Source organism: Mesoplodon densirostris, chromosome X (genome assembly GCF_025265405.1).
Source record: "Mesoplodon densirostris isolate mMesDen1 chromosome X, mMesDen1 primary haplotype, whole genome shotgun sequence".
NCBI classification, from domain to species: Eukaryota; Metazoa; Chordata; class Mammalia; order Artiodactyla; family Ziphiidae; genus Mesoplodon; species Mesoplodon densirostris.
In genome coordinates, this window is record NC_082681.1 from 5,153,362 (window position 1) to 5,174,491 (window position 21,130).

The 21,130-nt window shown below is 41.6% G+C and overlaps 1 protein-coding gene across 3 annotated transcripts in view; it reads right to left on the minus strand.

The window, feature by feature from the left end:
• Nucleotides 1-20,688, minus strand: part of VMA21 (vacuolar ATPase assembly factor VMA21) — a 74,926-nt gene extending 54,238 nt beyond the window's left edge. For 2 of the 3 annotated variants that reach the window (XM_060087285.1, XM_060087284.1), the window contains exon 1: nt 20,535-20,688. In XM_060087285.1, the coding sequence (XP_059943268.1) occupies nt 20,535-20,587 (53 nt within the window). In that variant the 5' untranslated portion in view covers nt 20,588-20,688. Of the gene's footprint in view, nt 1-12,478; nt 13,663-14,566; nt 14,677-20,534 lie in introns of those variants that run through there. The other variant, XM_060087286.1, reaches the window with a different exon arrangement.
• Nucleotides 20,689-21,130: the final 442 nt, after the last annotated feature.

Here is a 21,130-nt window from a genome sequence, read left to right on the forward strand (position 1 = left end):
ACCAGTCAGAATGGCCATCATCAAGAAATCTAGAAACAATAAATGCTGGAGAGGGTGTGGAGAAAAGGGAACACTCTTGCACTGCTGGTGGGAATGTGAATTGGTACAGCCACTATGGAGAACGGTATGGAGGTTCCTTAAAAAACTACAAATAGAACTACCATATGACCCAGCAATCCCACTACTGGGCATATACCCTGAGAAAACCATAATTCAAAAAGAGACATGTACCAAAATGTTCATAGCAGCCCTATTTACAATAGCCTGGATATGGAAACAACCTAAGTGTCCATCATCGGATGAATGGATAAAGAAGATGTGGCACATATATACAATGGAATATTACTCAGCCATAAAAAGAAATGAAATTGAGCTATTTGTAATGAGGTGGATAGACCTAGAGTCTGTCATACAGAGTGAAGTAAGTCAGAAAGAGAAAGACAAGTACTGTATGCTAACACATATATATGGAATTTAAGAAAAAAAAATGTCATGAAGAACATAGGGGTAAGACAGGAATAAAGACACAGACCTACTAGAGCATGGACTTGAGGATATGGGGAGGGGGAAGGGTAAGCTGTGACAAAGTGAAAGAGCAGCATGGACATATATACACTACCAAACGTAAGGTAGATAGCTAGTGGGAAGCAGCCGCATAGCACAGGGAGATCAGCTCGGTGCTTTGTGACCGCCTGGAGAGGTGGGATAGGGAGGGTGGGAGGGAGATGCAAAAGGGAGGGGATATGGAAACATATGTATATGTATAACTGATTAAATGTGTTATAAAGCAAAAAAATTTTTTTTTAAAATAAATAAATAAATAAATAAAGTGCAAATGATAATTATTATACTTATTAAATATTGCCTTGACATATAATTGAATAAGACCAGGGTATGTTGAAGTAATAAGCAAACTGTGTCTAATGACAAGGCCTTACTTTTAATACCCAAACTCCTGATGTGCTCCCTTCGTAAGTGGAAGACAATAATTTCAACACTTTTGCCATCGAGTATCCAATTCTACAAGTGCAGACACACAATTAACATACATGCATAAAGGGCTCTGCATCCACAAACTATGTATGAAAACTAGTCCAGAGTGCAAAACAAGCCCCCTAAGCCCCTTCAAATTACAGAGGCAATGACAATTAACAACTGATTTGGTGAAAAATTATTTCGTGCATTCAAAGCCTAAATTACAGACAGAAGGGGAGAGCATCAACAAAATAATATGGTTGGGCTAGACTGAATCCACAGGACATATTATACAAGAGGCCCTTAACCAGCTGGGCAAAGGATGGGCTTTCTCACCTGGTGAAGTTAATAAAAGACCCTTTGACCAAGATTTCCAGGACAAAGCTCTGCTAATTTTCTCTAGAAGAATCTGCTCCAGTGGTGAGTCACTGCCCTTTTACTGGCATTATTCTAATGATATGAAGTAGAAGAAAAGGTCACAATTTAGATCAATGCCATCTTTGGATGACAAAGTGGGTGAGTCACCAAATGAAATTAATGCTGAAGCGTGGTTACCATTTTTGCTGTATATACTCTCCCCTGATACACTCTATGTACAACGCATTCAATGAGGTATTTCAGAAGAGCTGGTTGCTAGGTTTCAGCCTCATTCAAAACTCTTCACTTCAGCACAGAACAGAAATATGGAAAAATTTCAAGATGATAATATAAAATTTACCATGAGGCAATCAAGGGGCTCAGATGTCTCTATATTGACAGGGGCCATTATAGTGACTGACTTAAAATACAAAAGAAAAAGAAAGCCGTAGTTGAATCTTAGACACCACCCTTACTTTATAGAAGACACTGAGATTCAGAAAGGGAAGTGACTTGCCTAAATTGAAACATTTGGTGGCAAGATGGAACCAGAACTCAGATCTTCTGTCTCCTTGACCAATGCACCCCTCCCCAAATCGGGCATTCTTAATTTACACAGTTGAGCCTTGAACGACGCATGTTTGAACTGCACAGGTCCACTTACACACAAATATTCTTCAATAGTGGATATTACATTACTGCATGGTCCATGGGTTAACCCTCATGTTGTTCAAGAGTCAGCTGTATATATTTAGTTAGTAGACTTTAGATTTTACAAACCATTTCTTACTACTGGTAATGTGAAGCAACAGCGAAATGAACAAGATGACTTTAAAAAAAAGGGTTTGAAAAGTTTGTCAGGTTATTTATCTTTATTAAAGCATTTGTTATAAAGATGTGCGTTAACACCTCACTAAAGAAGATATATACAAGCAGAAAACAAACACATGGAAAGCTCAATATCGTATGTCATTAGGGAACTGCAAACTAAAACAACAATGAGATACCACTGCACACTTATTAGAAGGGCCAAAATCTAAAACACGGACAACACCAAATGCTAGGGAGGCGGTGGAGGAACAGGAATTCTCATTCATTGCTAGTGGAAGTGCAAAATGGTACATCCACTCTGGAAGACAGTTTCTTACAAAACTAAACATACTCTTACCATACAAGCCAGCAATCACACACCTTTGTATTTACCCAAAGGCGCTGAAAACTGAACTCCACACAAAACATGCACACAGGTTTATAGCAGCCTTATTCATAATTGGCGAAACTTGGAAGCAACCAAGATGTCCTTCAATGGGTGAATGCACAAACTGTGGTCCATCCAGATAATGGAATATTATTTAGCATTAAAAAAATGAGTTTTCAAGCCATGAGAAGACATGCAGTACTCTTCAATGCATATTGCTAAGTGAAAGAAGCCAATTTGAAAAGGCTACATAATGTATCATTCCAACAATATAACATTCTGGAAAAGGCAAAACTATGCAGATAGTTAAAAGACCAGTGGTTGCCAGGGGTTGGGGTGGGGGGGGCAGAGGGAGGAAGGATGAATAGGTAGAGTACAGGGGCGGTTTTAAAGCAGTGAAACTATTCTGTATGATAATAGTGGATCCTCGTCATTATACGTTTGTCCAAAATGATAGAAGGTACAACACCAAGAGTGAACCCTAATGTAAACTACGGACTTTGGGTGTGGGTTCATTGCTTATACCGAGTGTACCATTGGGCCAGTTTACAGGGACAGTCAGATGGATTCTCAGAAAATTCACTAAACATTCTTTGGAACATGAAAGATCATGACTTTACCCCAAAGAAGTTGATATTTAGTACAGAGAGAAGATCTCTTTAAGCATCAACAACCACATGGCATATTCATAATGAAAATAATTAAAGATTCAACATACCAATGCTTATTTTGTTAAAACAATTAAATACATTTTAACGTGTGATCAGGATTCAGGAAGTTTAATTTTTAAACCCACTGTGCTAACAGAAAGAACACACACCTTCTAGAATGAAAACTACATCTCTCTGACATACGAAGAACCATGTGTTCAAACGATATCAAATACGAATAATGTGCATTCTGTAGCAAACACTGTGTTGAGGGCAGATATGAGGCCTAATTCTTCACAGGGCTGCACCTGCCCCCAGGACTCCCCCTCCATGGCAGATCCAGCTGCCTCAGGGACTCAAGGAAATGGGAAGCATATATAAATGTCAAACTCACTGGAAAGAATTCTTACAAGGCACATAATATGGAATGACATTCATTCACCCAACATACGCACTGGACAACTACTCTGTGTCAGGCACAGGGCAGGGCACTGGGCAGAGTGTGAGCAAAATTGGTTGCTGTGGTTTCTGCCTGCGTGGAAATGCACGGAACACTAGAGCTCACCCAAGCAGACACTGGGGGTGGGAGTCAGGCCCGTTGAGAAGGAAAGAGTGCAGCTCCCCTTGAACTCTCTTAAGCTCGCCACTGGGAGGTTGGTGTTTTGAGAAGCCTCTTCCAGCTTCTGGTGGCTGCAGACTTCCTTGGCTTGTGGCCACATCACTCCAGTCTCTGCCTCTGTCTTCACATGGCTTTCTCCCTTGTGTGGGTCTGTTTTAAACTCCCTCTGCCTCCCTCTTATAAGGATACATGAGATTGCATTTAGGTTATCAGGGATTAGCAAAGATTATCCCACCAGGATAATCCAGATAAACTCCCCCTCTCAAGATCCTAAATTTAATCACATCTTTCCTCATACAAGGTAAGATCCACTCTTTCACCATTCACAGATTCTAGGAATTAGTAAGTGAATATATCTTTGGGGTGCCTGTGTGATAACGTTGGGCCCACCCAGATAATCCACGATACTCTCCCCCTCTTAAGGTCAGCTAAATAGCAACCTTCATTTCATCTTTACCTTTAACTCCCCACTGCCAGGTCTGGTAACATACTCACAGGTTCCAGGGATTAACACGTGAACATTTTTGGGGAGTCATTATTCTGCCCACCACAGATACAGCATAATTGTTACGGGCTGAAATGTGTTCCCCCAAAATTCGAATGTTGAAGTCTTAACCCCCAGTACCTCAGAATGTGACTGGATTTGGAGATAGGGTTTTTAAATAGATAATTAAGCTAAAATGAGGTCAATAGGACAGGCTCTAATCCAATATGGCTGGTGTCCTTGTAAGAAGAGACCGGGACACAGACACCCACCGAGGGAAGACCATGTGAAGACAGCCATCTATAAGTCAAGGAGAGAGATCTCAAAAGGAACCAACCCTCTTAACACCTGGATCTCTGCCTTCTAGCTTCCAGAACTTTGAAAAGATACATTTCCAATTGTTTAAGCTGCCCAGTCTGTGGTACCTTGTTATGGTAGCCTGAGCAAACTAATACAGTAATCAAATCAAGGGAGCTCCTCTCCCATCATATTCACAGGTTTCATCCATATTCAAGGGGAAGGGACTGTACAAGCATGTATATAGGGAATGGGGTTCTTGGGGGTATCTTACAATCCTGCCTTCCACAGGGGGCCTTACCCACCAGCCCTTTTTGCCAAGTCAGTCAGAAGAACTCATTTAACTTCTCTTGCTCATTCCATTTTACCGAGCTTTCTATTCCTTTCCCACTCACCTGTTTTTTTAAAATTTATTTTCTTGATCACTCAACTTTGGATTAATCTTAAATTCTAGTTGGTTCAAGGTGGGCTGGGATAGAAGAGTGAGCAAAGAGTGGAGGATGAGAACTGTGTCTCTAGCTAAGAGCAGCAGAAATACTAGGAAAAAAGGCACAGCGCTCTCAATCTGTCCTGCATCCAATATTTTTCGGAAAGAAATGGAATATAGAAATGTGAACAGACTTCATTTTTCACAGCCCCAAAACATTTTCATTTTCTATTGTGAGTCTTTTTAAAATAACAAAGTCTGGCTATGCCACATACGTTTTTCTTTAAAATACATATTTGTATAGTTTGCACATAGCTGAGAAAATCAGATTCTGTTTCTACTCTCATTCTTTCTGCTTTTGTGCATGTTAACTGGCCAGAGCTGAACTTGATGATGTTACCGATAATTGCAGAATCACATAGTAGAGCACTGGAGAGTATTCCTAGACCAGGATGTCTGGCCGCCTCTCGCCACTGTTGTCTTTGGGACATGTCTTCAGCGGGATCCCAGCTGAACAATTGCAATTGCTACCTTCCATGAGAATTCGTTGAACAGGAAAATCCTGGTGCTACAGCCATGAAGAGCACATCCAGCACACCCACACACTTTGCTCGTTTGCAGGCATAAAGCATGCCCCCTATGTGTACCTGTGTTTCCGAAGAAACACAGATGCAGTGCTGAAGGGTGGGAGTGGGGAGTGATTGAGAAAGAGGGTGTGTTTTAGGGCTTCAGAGCAGAGTGCAGACCCTGGGAACAGAGAGCCACAGATACCAATGGGAGAAAGAATTTGATGACCTTCCAACTGTTTCAGGCTTCTTCCCGAGGCAGTGCTGACCAAATTTCGTAGCGTGACTGTATTGGTATCTTGCCACCTACTAGGGCCAAGCCCTCATGCAGCTGTAAAGTCCTCTGGAAGATGGTCCCGCCCCAGGCCCTGCCCTGTCCTGACCCCCAAGTGCATGCCTCTCACACCTCCATTCATAGCTATGTGTATGTCCATATCCACAGCCATATCCATATGCACGCCCTCAGCCATATCCGAATCTATTGTACATATACGTGTATATACTGCACATTGCCTCATCCAGTTAACAAATCAGTTGAGCCCTGCAGCAAACATTGCTGGGAGCCTTACCAGCATCTAACCCCTCCCCCAGGGGTGGGCACTGAGTGGCCTGAGTTAACCAGTATAACCCCCAAGTGATTGGCTTGGGACTGGGCACTTGTCCAGGCATAAACCCACCAATGCTTGGCACTGCGTGGCCAAAGTGATTGTTTCACCGGTGGGCACATAAACTGAGTTACTCCAGAGTAAAACCTCAGGGGGGTTGTTCGGTGGTTGGATGACTGTCTGTGGTGTGCTGATGAAGCCCAGGAATAGCTGCAGTCATTTTGTCCTCGTGAGGGAAGGAAGCCTGAGGATGTTACCAACACACTGAGAAGGACATGCAGGGAGAATCGCAGAGAGATGGAGCAGGCACCCTAATTAACTGTGCCAATGGACTAACCCCAACTCTGGCCTTTTGCATCGTTTGAACAGCATTTTCTGTTACTTGCAGTTAACCAAGAACGTCCTTATAAAAACCAGTGCTAGGCCCTGGGGATTCAGTGGTGAATAAGCCAGTGCCTACTCTCCGGAGCTTATGCTTTCATGGAGGAAGGCAGATAATAAACAAATAAGATCATTTCAATCAATGTTCTGTGTTATGAGAGTGATGTGGGACTTGCGACTTTCGCTTAGGAGGCCTCTCTGGGGAGGTGACTCAAGAGTTGAGACCTGAAGGGTGAGAAGGAGCCAGGGGAGAGGGAAGATCTAAGAGAGAGGGAAGAGCCCATGCAAAGCTGTGCGGTGGGAGTGGTCATGGGAGATCTGGGGAAGGGAAAGCAGGCTGCCCAATGCTGAGCAAGGGGGAGCGAATGAAACAAAGGGAGGGGGCCTTGCTTGTAGGCTGTGTACGCGGGCCTCTCACTGCTGTGGCCTCTCCCGTTGTGGAGCACAGGCTCCGGACGCGCAGGCTCAGCAGCCATGGCTCACGGGCCCAGCCGCTCCGTGGCATGTGGGATCTTCCCGGACCAGGGCACGAACCCGTGTCCCCTGCATCGGCAGGCGGACTCTCAACCACTGCGCCACCAGGGAAGCCCTAGATCGAAGATTTTTTAAAGGAAGAAACCTTCTAGCTGCTTTGTGGCGAAATGACTAGTTAGAGGAGTGAAGCTGGTCCAGACCCAGGCAGTAGCAGGGAAGATGGTGAGAAGCAGAAAGATACAGGGACTTTCATCTCTAGCATGCATTCCCTCAGGGTAGCTGGATGCTCCTTTGAAGGGACGCATCAGCATCAGCGTGAGTCGCCAGGATGTGAGCTGCTCTCCACCCAAATCCTGTATTTTCTAAGAGGATTAACCTAAATGCATCTTTAATGGGCAAAACAGCAGGGTGTGCGTGAAATGAAGTGGAAAGATGTCAGCAATGCGAGGAAAAATATTTCAGGGAAGGGGAGTCATACTATTAATGGAGTAGATATGCCTAGGAAACCCTTCTGGTTTTCTCCACTACTTCCTTTACTGTTCAGACCAAATTCACTTGAACTCCTGGGTTAGGTTTTGCCTCTCTCCGAAGACCACAGTGGTGAGGATTCCAAATAAGATGAAGGCATCAGAGGAGCAGCAGTGGCCATTTCTTGGCACAACTAAGCTGTCTCCAAGTGGGCTGTTTCCTGTACTACAGTTTTCAGTTAACATAATTCATTAATAGTGAAGCAAAGTCAATATGGATGGTCAAGGAGCCCGTAAATTCTGATTTTAAACTAAACCTTCAATATAGCATTACACAGGACTCTACCTTTGCCTAATAAAGTGCCTGCCATTTCAGGCCTGCTTTATACAAACATCTTCAAGTCCAGCATTAAAAATATCCATGTATAATTCTCCATCTCTAGCAGTGGTTCTCAAACCGGCTGCATCAGAGCACACCCTGTTATAAATATGTATTTCCAGGCCCCACCGCCCCAAGGTTCTGACTCAGGTTTGGGTTACTTCTGGGCACTAAATCCCACAAGGTGACTCCAGTGGTTTCTGCATTGTCATTACCTGTCTCCTGAGTTCCCTGGACATTTTACAATCTGTACTTTTGTATATAAATACAATCGTACGTAACCTGTACATTTTGTTACTAAGATGCCTCAAATCTTTTTTTTGGGAGTGGATATTATTTATTAATGAGAACTAGCTGGAACCCTCCAAAGTGCAGCAAGGAGCTGGAATGAGTACAGCTGACCCTTGAACCAGCGGGGATTAGGGACACCGACCCTCCCCACAGTGGGAAATCCTCTAACTCCACACTCCCCATCTGCGGTTCCCCATCTGCAGCTTCAACTGACCAGACTGTGTAGCACTGTAGTATTCACTACTGAGAAAATCTGTGAATAAGTGGACCCATGCAGTTCAAACCCGTGTTGTTCAAGGGTCAACTGTACAATCCACAAGTGGCCTAGAGGACAGAGGAAACAGGGCACTGGCATGAGGGAGCGGTATGCTGGACATTGCCAGGAACTGACTATCCCTGTCTAATTAGCCACAGGTATTTCCCACCCTCACTCCTTCAGTGGTATTTGAAGCCCATTCGCCCCCAAATGATTTTTTTTAAGGTACAAGGCAAGGAACTGCGTTCTTTTCCCCACTGCTACCTACACCAATTCTAAGGGGCCCAGCACAGCCCTTCCAGTCTCAGCATCCCTCACAGCCCCCACCCATTTGAGCATCTCTGGCCTGCACTTACTGCATAAAAGCTTACCCTTGACAGCACTATTTATATTCTATACAGTATAAACAGAGAGGCAAACAAATGTAAAAAAAAAATGAAGAGGTTAATAAACTTAACTATTAATTTAATCAGGAGACATCGAAGTGTAATTACGAACACTTTTTTAATGACAACAGACGGTAAATTTATACAAGTTACAGGTTAGAATATAATGAATACAAAATCCATCCAGATAACAGTTAGAAAAACATCACTCACAAAAGTAAATCTGATTCAAGTGGGCAAAGAACTCAAGCCCCCCATTTTGATAATTACACGCAGCTTTCAAGGTAGCGCATCTAAAATCTGTCCCTTGTCAGGGCACTATTCAAGACTGCAAGCATATTCAGTGACTCTAGCAACTTCAAAGATTCTAACACTTTTAGCATCAAGGTCAAAAGAAATCTCATAACAGGTTCACTATGCAAAAAAAACCGAGAAAATGTGAACGTTTTCTGCAAACTGTAAGGTGCTGTGCAGATGTTAGCTATTGCTATTATTACTGTTCAGTGAGATTTCACTGAACTTGAGAAAAAGGAAGACTAGTCTGTAACTGACAAATATGACCTATAGAACATCTTCAAAGGAACGCAGATATTACTTTCAAGCACACGTAGCAACAAAACAGGCAAGGAAAGTGTGGCCAGGAGTGATGGTAAGTTGAGGAATTCCAGAGTACTTTAATGAATATATAAAGGCTTAATCTGTTCACAGGTTACATGTAATATTTATCGTTAGGTTCCCACAGTCCCTGAAAATAATTTATTTTCTCAGGTGACCCTTCCCCCTACAAAAAGGAAAGAGAAATCTTGTCAAGTTGTGAGTGTGCTGCTTCAGGCCAGCTCTTGCAAACACTATCTTAAATGGAAGAGCAGAGGCTGCATGAATCAACTTGTACCATAGGCAAACCATTTATAAAATGGCCTACCAACAATGTACAACTTCACTTGAGCATAAATAAAACAATAAACATAAACTTGTCTGGAGACAAGAAATATACACTAGATGCATTTAAAACAGGATATAAATTCTTTGTCTCGTACCTTCAGCTTTCATCTTTCCTTGGGTACACCCTATCTGTTTAACTGTTTTTACTGGTCTCCTTGGGTCCTCTAGCTGTATATACAAAATTTATATGAAAACAGAAAATAAACACCAAACAAGTCAAGCAGTTGCTTTTTGGGCAAAGCTGATGAGATTTTTATGATAAAAATAATCTTAAAGTATATTTCTGTTAGATTCCCATGAAACGCAGGTTGGGTTTTTTTTTTTCTTTTTTATGGAGGGTTTAAATTTCTTCAGCAATTCAAAACTGAATTCTGCTGTCACATGTAAAATGGTATCCACTTGAAGAGCTAATGACATCAGATGCATTCTACAGCAGACTTTTCATTTTTTAGCACAATGAGAATAAAGATTATATTCTGGGGACAAAATGGGAGGTGAGGTGAAGAAGGTCATGTGTTAAATCAGTAGCCTGTACTGACACTTCAAGTTACACTCCCTAATTGAGGTTATTCTTACAATCAGTTTTCAAACAAGAGTGAACATATTCCTACCTTATAACATTTATATAAGGGCTCAATTGTAGCTTTCCTTTTTATACATCCTGAAGTATATACATTGTACAAGAGGAAATCACTGAGACATCTTGAAAAATAAATCTATTTGTCAAATACCATGTTATTTCAACAGCAGCAAACTACTCAGTTAACAGTTAAAACCCTAAGAAAATATTAACTGGTGTGAAAACAAGTCTATACTGTAATAACCCCAAACCTCAACCTTAGCATCCGATTCTAACTTTCAAATGCTGGGTACCTTTTCCAAGAGGAAATTACATCTGCTTTTGCATGAATCCCCGGTTTAAATACTTGCAGAAACACACCCATGTTATCTACTCAGCAAATGTCTGAAATCAAACAAAACAATCCAACACTGGACATTAACGTTTTACAAATAGCATAAGATCCCAGAAGTACAAGAAAAACCTTGACATTATAAAAAAAGAAATTAGGTGGACAAATTTTAGTACAACAAGGCATCTAAAGAGGGGACCATCTAGAAATCTACCATACAGTACACTAGACTCAATCTGGAGTATCCTACAGTTTCATATTAAATTTGTAGAACTTTATACCAAAACTGCAGTCTCTTTAAGAAAACATTTTACATTTAGAATAACTACTTAAGACATTTAAACTGTAGATAACATTTAACTATAAGCAAGAATAAAAAATAGTCCTACAATAATCTTTTATTTCTTCCCAACAATTAAATAAACACAAATGCCTTCTTTGCTTTTATGCCTAACTACCTCTCTACTCCTTTAGTCCAGTTCCACAACATCAAAAGTAGGGGTGAACAAACAAAATCAGTGATGGCAAACACTCACAGCAAGGGCCATTGTATTAGGGATTATCAATGACAGGAAATTTGTACAATGAGATATCTGGTTAAAAGAGTAACCTACTAGAGAATGGACTTGAGGATATGGGGAGGGGGAAGGGTAAGCTGTGACAAAGTGACAGTGGCATGGACATATATACACTACCAAATGTAAAATAGATAGCTAGGGGCTTCCCTGGTGGCGCAGTGGTTGAGAATCTGCCTGCCAATGCAGGGGACATGGGTTCGAGCCCTGGTCTGGGAAGATCCCACATGGCGCAGAGCAAGTAGGCCCATGAGTCACAACTACTGAGCCTGCACATCTGGAGCCTGTGCTCCGCAACAGGAGAGGCCACGACAGTGAGAGGCTCACGCACCGCGATGAAGAGTAGCCCCCGCTCACCACAACTAGAGAAAGCCCTCGCACAGAAACAAAGACCCAACACACCCAAAAATAAATAAATAAATTTATAAAAAAAAAATAGCTAGCTAGTAGGAAGCAGCCACATAGCACAGGGAGATCAGCTCGGTGCTTTGTGACCACCTGGAGGGGTGGGATAGGGAGGGTGGGAGGGAGGGAGATGCAAGAGGGAAGAGATATGGGAACATATGTATATGTATAACTGATTCACTTTGTTGTAAAGCAGAAACTAACACACCATTGTAAAGCAATTATACTCCAATAAAGATGTTAAAAAAAGACTCAATAAATGAAAGCTATTACTATTTTTTTAAAAAAGAGTAAAGGTAGAATGTGCTTTTTAAGAAAACGGCTAATAATCACTCATCTGAAAAAATGCAAATAGCCGCCAGGTAAAATTGGCAGAATCTGAACTTAAACCAAACTTCTGGTGTGTAACAAACTAGCATTAAGAAATGCACACAGGATGTAAACCAAAATACTGGTTATCTCCAGGTGGCAACATTACAGGGAATTTAAATTTTCCTGTTTTAATATGCACTTTTTTGGGGTGTGTTTTTAGATTGCACACAAGTAGTACCAAGTGGCTAGAAAGAACACAGACCAAGGATACGAAAGTAAAACCACAGGGTCTTTTTCTATCAGAAAGGACCTCAAGGATTATCTAACTTAGATACATTATCTATTTTTTTTCTAGTTATATTAAAGACTTTTTTCTTTATTAGTCTCTGCTTTACAACAAAGTGAATCAGTCATACATATACATCTGTTCCCACATCCCCTCCCTCCTGCGTCTCCCTCCCTCCCACCCTCCCCATCCCACCCCTCCAGGCGGCCACAAAGCACGGAGCCGATCCCCCCACCATCCATCCACCCCACGCCTGGCAGTGTATACATGTCCATGCCTCTCCCCCGCCCCGTCTATTATCTATTGATGTATCTGGGATATAACGGCACTGATTTAAAAGACTAGACTAGAAATTCCAAGAATACTTCCTGGATGATAAAAATAATCTATTTTCAGGATTGTTTACACTCCCTAAGTATGCAAAAATGAACACATTTAAATGTAAATTCATTCATATACATTATTAAAAAGTAGGAAAAACAAATTTAAAGGGAGTTTACACAACCTTGTAATTAAAGCATAAGTTCATTGTTGAATGACCAGAGCAAATCAGATCGTTACAGGGTTTGTCTGAAAGCAGGAGGCTGGCCTGCAAGGGGCCTTTAGGGAGTAGGCTGGGTGCCTAGGCAGGTAGCTCTCTTTGCTTTGCTGTCTGCATTCTTCAATAAACCCAGTCCTTTTACATGAATGGGTGTGATTCAGCCTAGTTTCCCCATGAAATAATGTAATGAAAGATTTCTATTGACGAGGGATTACACTTTATGCAAAATTTCTCAGTGACATTCAGATTAATTCCAGTGTCCACAATTTAAGCAATTTCCAATACGAATTTACAACCCAAAATCCAATGACCTGTTATTTTCATGATAGTTAGGAAAAGAGTTCCAGCGAAAAATAAAGTTTAGATTTGCTCCACTATGTACATATGAATATATCCAGAGGAGTAAAACTCAAAGCCAACCAAAAGAGAAAATGCTATAAAATATTGTTTTGTTGTAAGATAATCAAATTCTTCCCAGAATAATGTGTAACTAATTTCACATACTTATCTGTAACCAATTTAACTTTTCCAAATTCTCATTTACAAATGAGAGGCTCATACAGTTAAAACTGACGATACAAACCATTGTTTTAGAAGGATCAAAATTTACACTAGTCAAACGTGATTCCATAAGGTTGATTTTAACATGTTCAACTTTATTAAAATCATCAATACCCCAGACGCATTTACCATTAAAAAAAATCAATTTAATGCTATCAAAAGGTGATGTTCACTTTAATCCTGTTTGCCTTCACGCCACTGCCTTGAGCCTTCATTCCAGGCCACATAAACAAAGAGGGCGAGCACCACGTGGACGGCGACCACTGCAACAATAGCAGCATAAAAACAGCTGTCCCTATTGGACATCCCAAAGGCGCCTAGCGAGAGAAAAAAAGTTTCCATTTTATTCCAAAATGTATCAAAATACAAAAAACAAAGCATACTAATTTTTATTAGCTATATATTTAACTAGTCAGACAATTAAAAAGGAATGATTTGCATGGTGATAAATCAAGTATTCACTTAAAGATTTGAATACCTTCTACACAAGAAGAACATTATTTTGCATGAAAACCACAACTGATCACTTCATCTAAGGACTCTGACATTAAAAAAGGGAGCTTTATGGGCTTCCCTGGTGGCGCAGCGGTTGAGAATCTGCCCGCTAACGCAAGGGACTCGGGTTCGAGCCCTGGTCTGGGAAGATCCCACATGCCGCAGAGCAACTAGGCCCGTGAGCCACAACTACTGAGCCTGCGCGTCTGGAGCCTGTGCTCCGCAGCAAGAGAGGCCGCGATAGTGAGAGGCCCACGCACCGCGATGAAGAGTGGCCCCCACTTGCCACAATTAGAGAAAGCCCTTGCACAGAAACGAAGACCCAACACAGCAAAAATAAATTAATTAATTAATAAACTCCTACCCCCAACATCTTCTTTAAAAAAAAAAAAGGGGGGGGGGAGCTTTATTTTCTCTTCCTTCCAATGTCTTCCACCAAAGGTACCTTCCCCCAAATTCCTCCTCCCATGTCAGGCAACTCTTGCTCTCAAAGGGCTGTTAAAAGAAAGGATCTGCAAGCTATTCCACAGAAAACCATAAGCAAATATGATGTCAAACTGAAATAACCAAGTGATGAAAAAGCTCATTTCATGCAACGTGATTTTTGAAAAGCAAAACAGAAGCAAAATTAAGAATACCCAGTTTAAAGATATAAAGAAGTCATAAAAGCACAGAATCTCAAATATAGTTAAGGGGGAAATGTCTTGTTTTATGGTCTATGATTACCTTCAAAAACATAAGATTTAGTCGTGAAATATAACCCAATAGGTACAGTGATCATTAAAGCTGTGAAGAACAGGAGTGTCTTCAGAGTGGATGCTAATGAACGTTCATTTCTGGAATAAAGTAAACAAAGAGAAAATCAGAGCCTGCACAGCCATTTCCAACTATTCTTGTGTCCATAAATGTTATAAATACCCACAGAAAAGATGCTGGGAACACTGCCCCTGCCTTGAAAGCAGTGGCGAGAGGAAGAAGGGGCAGTGCCAGGGACTCAAAATTAGAAGATCCTAGAAATACAGCAGCAGATCCAGTGTGAAAGGAAGTATAAAGTGCAAAAAAGTGGTTTGTAATCTCCCAAGTGCTATGCAAATGTACACGATTTGCAGAATTCACAACGGAGGTAGCAAGGGAGAAGATACACTGAAAACAACTAATGCACGTCCCTTCACAAAGCATCCTATCAGTGGCTATAGCTGAATACAGTACAGACAAAGTTTGAGAATCTCCAAAGAAATAGGAGCCTAGAACAATCTGAATGCAGCTGAAGGAAACTTACTCAAATTTCTCTGTAATTAAGTAGCTAGAGTACAACTTAGACGGCCTTCACACATGGATGCATTAAAAGTTTGATATCAAAACTTTTTGTTCAGTGAATTCTACTCTTCCAGACTATTTTAAAATCAATGGAAATATTGCAATGGGAAAAGTTTTGTTCCAGAATAAAATGATGCTGAAGAATGCAATTAAGCTTTTAAAATTATATGCTTAAAGAAAAACAAGTCAGATAAACTGTTACTTAAAACATTAGCAATGTAAAGATTATAGCCACACCCGCTTGTCTATGCATCACCTAAGACTTCATGGAGCTAAAGAGGCAGAGCTTAGTGGTGGCGCCAGACCACATGGCCCTCAAAACCTAAAATATTTACTATCTGGCCATTTCCAGAAAAACTTTGCCAACCCCTGATGTATACTATTCCAATTATGTTAAAAATGTGTGCACATGAAAAAGGACTCCAGATTAATACACAGTAATAAAGTTATTTCCCCACTTTCAAATATTCCTTAATGTTGTTTTAGTGATAAGTAGATATACGTCAGCATTTGTCCTAATGCACTGTCACAAATGAGCAACACTACTGACAGTGAAGCTGTAGTAAGCTTCCAGCAACCCTGGACACACACATACCTCATACATACCACCTCATACATTACGTTTAAAAGCAGTAGACCCTACAGCTTTTAACCTTTAGATGAAGTCTTTTTTTCTTAAATCTAACCATCCTCACACTACCTTGTCAGGGAGGAAGAAATTTTCCTCTACCCTCTTGGGTTCTTCCAGCTGTTCTAAGAATTAAATTGACATGAGACATATTAACAGGAGAAAAATCAAACAAAGTTGAGTAACATGTATACGTGGAAGAGACCCAGGAGAACTGAGTAACTCGCCAAAATGGCCGAAACCCTTGCCTTAAATACCATCTTCAGCTAAAGACAAAAGAGGATGTTGCGGGTAGGGGTTGGGGATTTCAAAGGGGAAGAAGGCAATTCACATGAAGATGACAAAGCAAATGTTTGGTAAACAAGTGTTTGCTAGGCCATGCAGAGTCTATGGGACACAAAGTGGACACCAGTCTCTATACCCCATTTCCCCCACACTTGGCCCATATTCTTTGCAGGTATCTCTGGTGATAGCTCTTTTCCAGGAGCAGGCCCTCTATCTAAATTTTTTTAGGCAATTAAGGGGAAGGTCGAAGTTTCTTCCTGAGTCTTTTGGGCCTTGACTGTTTTCAGTCTGAAAGAATCTGCATACCAAAGAGACATTTCGGGGTGGCAAGTGTTGCTCCCCTACAACCTTAACACACGTCTAACTTTATGCTCAGAGTCAACCCTTGAACTTAATTCTTTCTGGTAATACTCAGCAAGAGGTTCAGTTTTTATCTGTATCTCTAGGAAGAATACAGCCCAGCCTTCAAGGTCCCCCCAGCATAACCTCTCTTCTAGGCACCTTTCCTGATTATGCCAGCTGGAACGATTCATCACTCTGGGATCCAACCACACTTAGTTCATGCCTGTTGTTACAGCACTTAACATGATAGCCTGTGTCCTAGACAGTCCTGCACATTCCTCTGTACCCCTAGACAATCCAGGCAAAGGAGTTTTTATAACTGTGTATACCATTACAGGAGAGGCTTCTGGCAGGCCACAAAGGAAGGGAATATTTCACGTTTATACCAGTGGTCTACACACTTTTTTGACTGTGCAATCCATCATTAAATAAAAGTTTTGAGCACACACCCCCATACAGGCATAATGCTTTTTAAAATAAATTATCTATACACATATTACTCATGCATTCTTTAAAATGTAAAACGCATGCAAAAACAGACACTAAAAAGGATAAGGTTAAATTTTTTAAATTTATGTAGAAATTCTACTATTTTCTTTCCATACTTCAATGAATCATCTTTTAATACATACCACTTTGGTGATCACTGAGCTATACATTCTCATCTAACATACATAAGCTCCCTTACACTGCTTCCTAACAGAAAAATTTTAGAAAAATTTATTATGTAACCTTTATGAATAATATGAGTGTCTGCAGGAGTTCTATATAAAAAATACAAAAAGTCATATCCAAAGAAAACAAAAACACCAATTTGAAAAGATACATGCACCCCAATGTTCGCAGCAGCATTATTTACAATTACCAAGATACAGAAGCAACCTAAGTATCCATCAACAGATGAACGGACAAAGGAGATACGATATATATATGTATACACACAGACACAAACATATCAATACATACGTATAATGGAACACTATTCAGCCACAAAGAACGAAATTTTGCCATTTGCAGCAACGTGGATGGACTTGGAAGGCATTATGCTAAGTGAAATAAGTCAGAGACTGTATCATATCACTTATACGTGGACTCTAAAAACTACAACACACTAGTGAAAATAACAAAAAAGAAGCAGATTCACAGATATACAGAACAAACTAGTGCTTACCAGTGGGGAGGGTGGGAGGCGCAATACAGGAGAAGGGGAGTGGGAGGTACAAATTATTGTGTAGATAGGCTACAAGGATGTATTGTATAACACGGGGAATGTAGCCAATATTTTGTAATAACTATGTATGGAGTGTAACCCTTTAAAAATTGTATAAAAAATAATACATACATAAAGTCGGTATTTGACCAATTCTTTTGTGGACCCCAACAAAAAACTTGACCTTCATGGTGTTTCTTCGGGGAGTTAAAAGTATGTGTTTTTCGTATGGACACCAAGGGGGGAAAACCACGGTGGGGTGGGGATGGTGGTGTGCTGAATTGTGCGATTGGGATTGACATAAATACACTGACGTGTATAAAATTGATGACTAATAAGAACGTGCAGTATAAAAAAAAACAAAAAAAAACAAAAAAACAACTAATACTAAACTTTCTTTGGGTTATTTGTATGGAAATATGTTAATATAAATGTTTCAGACATTACATGCAATTTCTAAAAATCTTGTATGTTCTTGTATAATGTTGTAAGTCATAATTCTAGTTATTACTTTAAAATGTATATCTCAGAGGTAACTAAATTTCCTTGTCAATTGCATTATTATGAACTTTCATCAAATCTTTAACCGTGGTCATTTTTAAGTCTTTTGTCATTACAGACAGTTCTGGGTGTACTCTGATGCTTTTGCAAAAATGTTCCTATAAAAGGGTTTCATCTTCAAGGAATTCATGGAAAAGACTCTGACAAGTACAGGTTTCTGGTAACTGACTATACTGCTGAACTGAATGAATAAGCATTTTCAGAACTCTAATGGAAAACTGATGAATTCATAAAAGTGCTAACAAAAGATCAAGATGAAAAAAATTAATTATATGGGACTGAGTTAACTGATGAGGATGATTATAATTTTTGTGACTTTCTGTTTGAATAAAAAAAAATCCCACAAGGACTCAGAGGCAAAAAATATACAAATCAATTTTCACTGCAAAGTAAAGGAGCTGTTACAGTGGAGGATTCCTGGACTGAATGTCAATATTATGACATAGTATGAGTGTGTTTCGTGTTTGGTAATTGCAATCATTGTTGCTTTTGTTGTGGTCATCCATTTACAATGCTTGGTGTCAGTTTATTTATCTCTTGTAAAAATAAAATACTGTGTGTGTGTGTGTGTGTGTGAAAAATAAATAAATACTTTTAAAAATAAATAAATAAAATAAAGTATGTGTTTTTGGTGTGCAAAATTCAGATCATCTAACCTGATAAAGAAACAAAGCTTGAGAATCTAGAGAAAGGGAAGGTTAACCAGTTCTCCTGTTCTTTAGATCATCTCTTGAATATCTATTATCTGGCCTGGCTTTGAGAAAAGTGTACTATTGAAAAGATGATATAATACCATAAAAATGTTTTATAGCACACAAAATCACTTATGATCCCACCACACGAACAGAATCTTTTCTGCATGTTAATTTCTAGCCCCACGCACTCTACACATAGCATATCTTAACAATTTGTAGCTTATCTCCAACTCCTTCTCACCTCTCTTTACCTTAAGCTCCAAAAATTTGACTTTCAGTCTCACAAATATAGGACTAAGTACAAAGTTAAGCATACAAACTTCTGAAAACTAGTTTTCAAACTTCCTCTAGTGTTTATAGGACATTTTCTCCTTGCCAGCTTGGGTATAACCGGTGATTTATTCTAAAACAAAGCTACTGGTGTCATTCAACTGATTTCTCCTATGTGTCTCTGATCGGGTGTTACTGAGACTTGTGAGAAATGAAGAATGAAAACATTCAGAATTAGAACTGGCCTCACACAAAACAAATAATTCAGGATGAACCTTACTGTGTCCCCACTCTTAAAACCATCTAGAGTTTACCCACTTCATATAAACTTCTGCAGCAAACACTAAGCAGATAGAGCTTACCGTGTTCCCTTTTATGGCAAGCAAGACTTCCACTGCAAGTAGATTTCACTGCAAATTCCATTAGGAAACACTAGAATCAGTCTAGGAGGGCTATACTGTATTCTAAGTGTACTTAATAAAAATACCTGTTGGTAGCGTCACTACTAAACAATAATAAAAAAATAAACAAACACCTACATTGCCATTGTGAGAGTGAAAAAGATCACGGGGCTCCAAAAATCACGGGCTTTGGAGTCAGTGGGCTTGGACAACTGCCAGCTTTCAACACTTATTAATTGTGTGACCTAACCGTGTGATCTTGGGCAAGTCACTTATTCTGAGTCAACTTCATCGTTTTTAAAAATCAGGAAACTAAGCACTTTCTTAATTCTGATAATGTATGTAACAAAGCACCTAAGCTGAGCCTGGCACACACTGAATGGCGGCTAAACCCCTCCCCATCCTCTTGCCTCCTGAGGTATCAAGAACCACCCGCTCTCTCCTCAGGTTCCCTCTACTCGGCCACCAGCCTCCATCCTACTGACTCTCCAAGTGAAGCAGACTCAAATCAGGGAGAGCCCTTTCTCCCTTCCATTCGTTCATGCGTACAGCAAACATTTATTAAGCCCCGACGATGCAGGCCCTGTGGGGGACACGAAGACGGAGAAGGCCAGGCTCCTGTTCTCAGGGAGCTCACCCTGCAGTGGGGAAAAAGACTGCAGACAGCAAGATCGCAATATAGACAACAGCGAGAAGTGGTGCTAGGCCAGAAACAGGAGCTGAAAGCGCCCCAACCTATCCCCCAAGACCCCGGGTCCCTTGCTCCCGAACGAAGGGTAGGGGCCGGGCGTGCAGACGCTGCAGGTCCCAACCCACTTCCCCTCTCTCTAGCCCGCAGCTCCGGCCTCGAGGGTCCAGACCTCACGCCCACCCACCTCAGGTCAGCCCGGTCGGCCCGGGCCTTCCCTCCTGCCCCGCTCCCGGCCAGGGCCGGTCCGCCTCTTGCTCGAGGCCCCCGCCCGACCCCGACCCTGCTCCGGACTACCTGAAGTCACACGGCTGCAGCGCATTCAGAGCCGCTTTATCAAAACGCTCCATGGCGTCGCCACGCCCGCAGCAGGCGCTCAGAGGCGGGCTGGGCTTGGCGTCCGCGCTTACTCGGCTCCGCGGGAGACCGGTCGAAGCAGACCGCACCGGAAGTGCCGGGCGCTGGGCCGCAGCGCGCAGGCGCGGCGCGCCGTGTTGACGCCAGGCGCAGGCGCGGGCACGGGCACAGGCGCGGGCGCAAGCGTTCACGTGACTTACCGGCCGGGGCTGCGGGGCGTGCGCGCCAAGAGAGGCCTGCGCTCCAGGAGCAGGCCGGGCGAGTGCCCCAGCCACAGCACGTTGAGCCGGGACTTGCCTCGCAGCATGGTCCTCCGGGGAGGGCGGTGCTGCGGCCGCCCCCTGAGCGCGCGCGAGCACTTCTCGTCCCCGTTCCGGCCTTTGTTGAGGAGCTGTGGTTGTGAGACAGCTGGAACAGATGATCTGCGGGGAAGGAAGACCAGGCAGAAGACTGGGGTGCTAGGCAACCAAGCAGTTTCCGACGACAACAACACAAAAAAGTAGTGCACATTATTCCCCAGTCCTTGAGTAAATGCC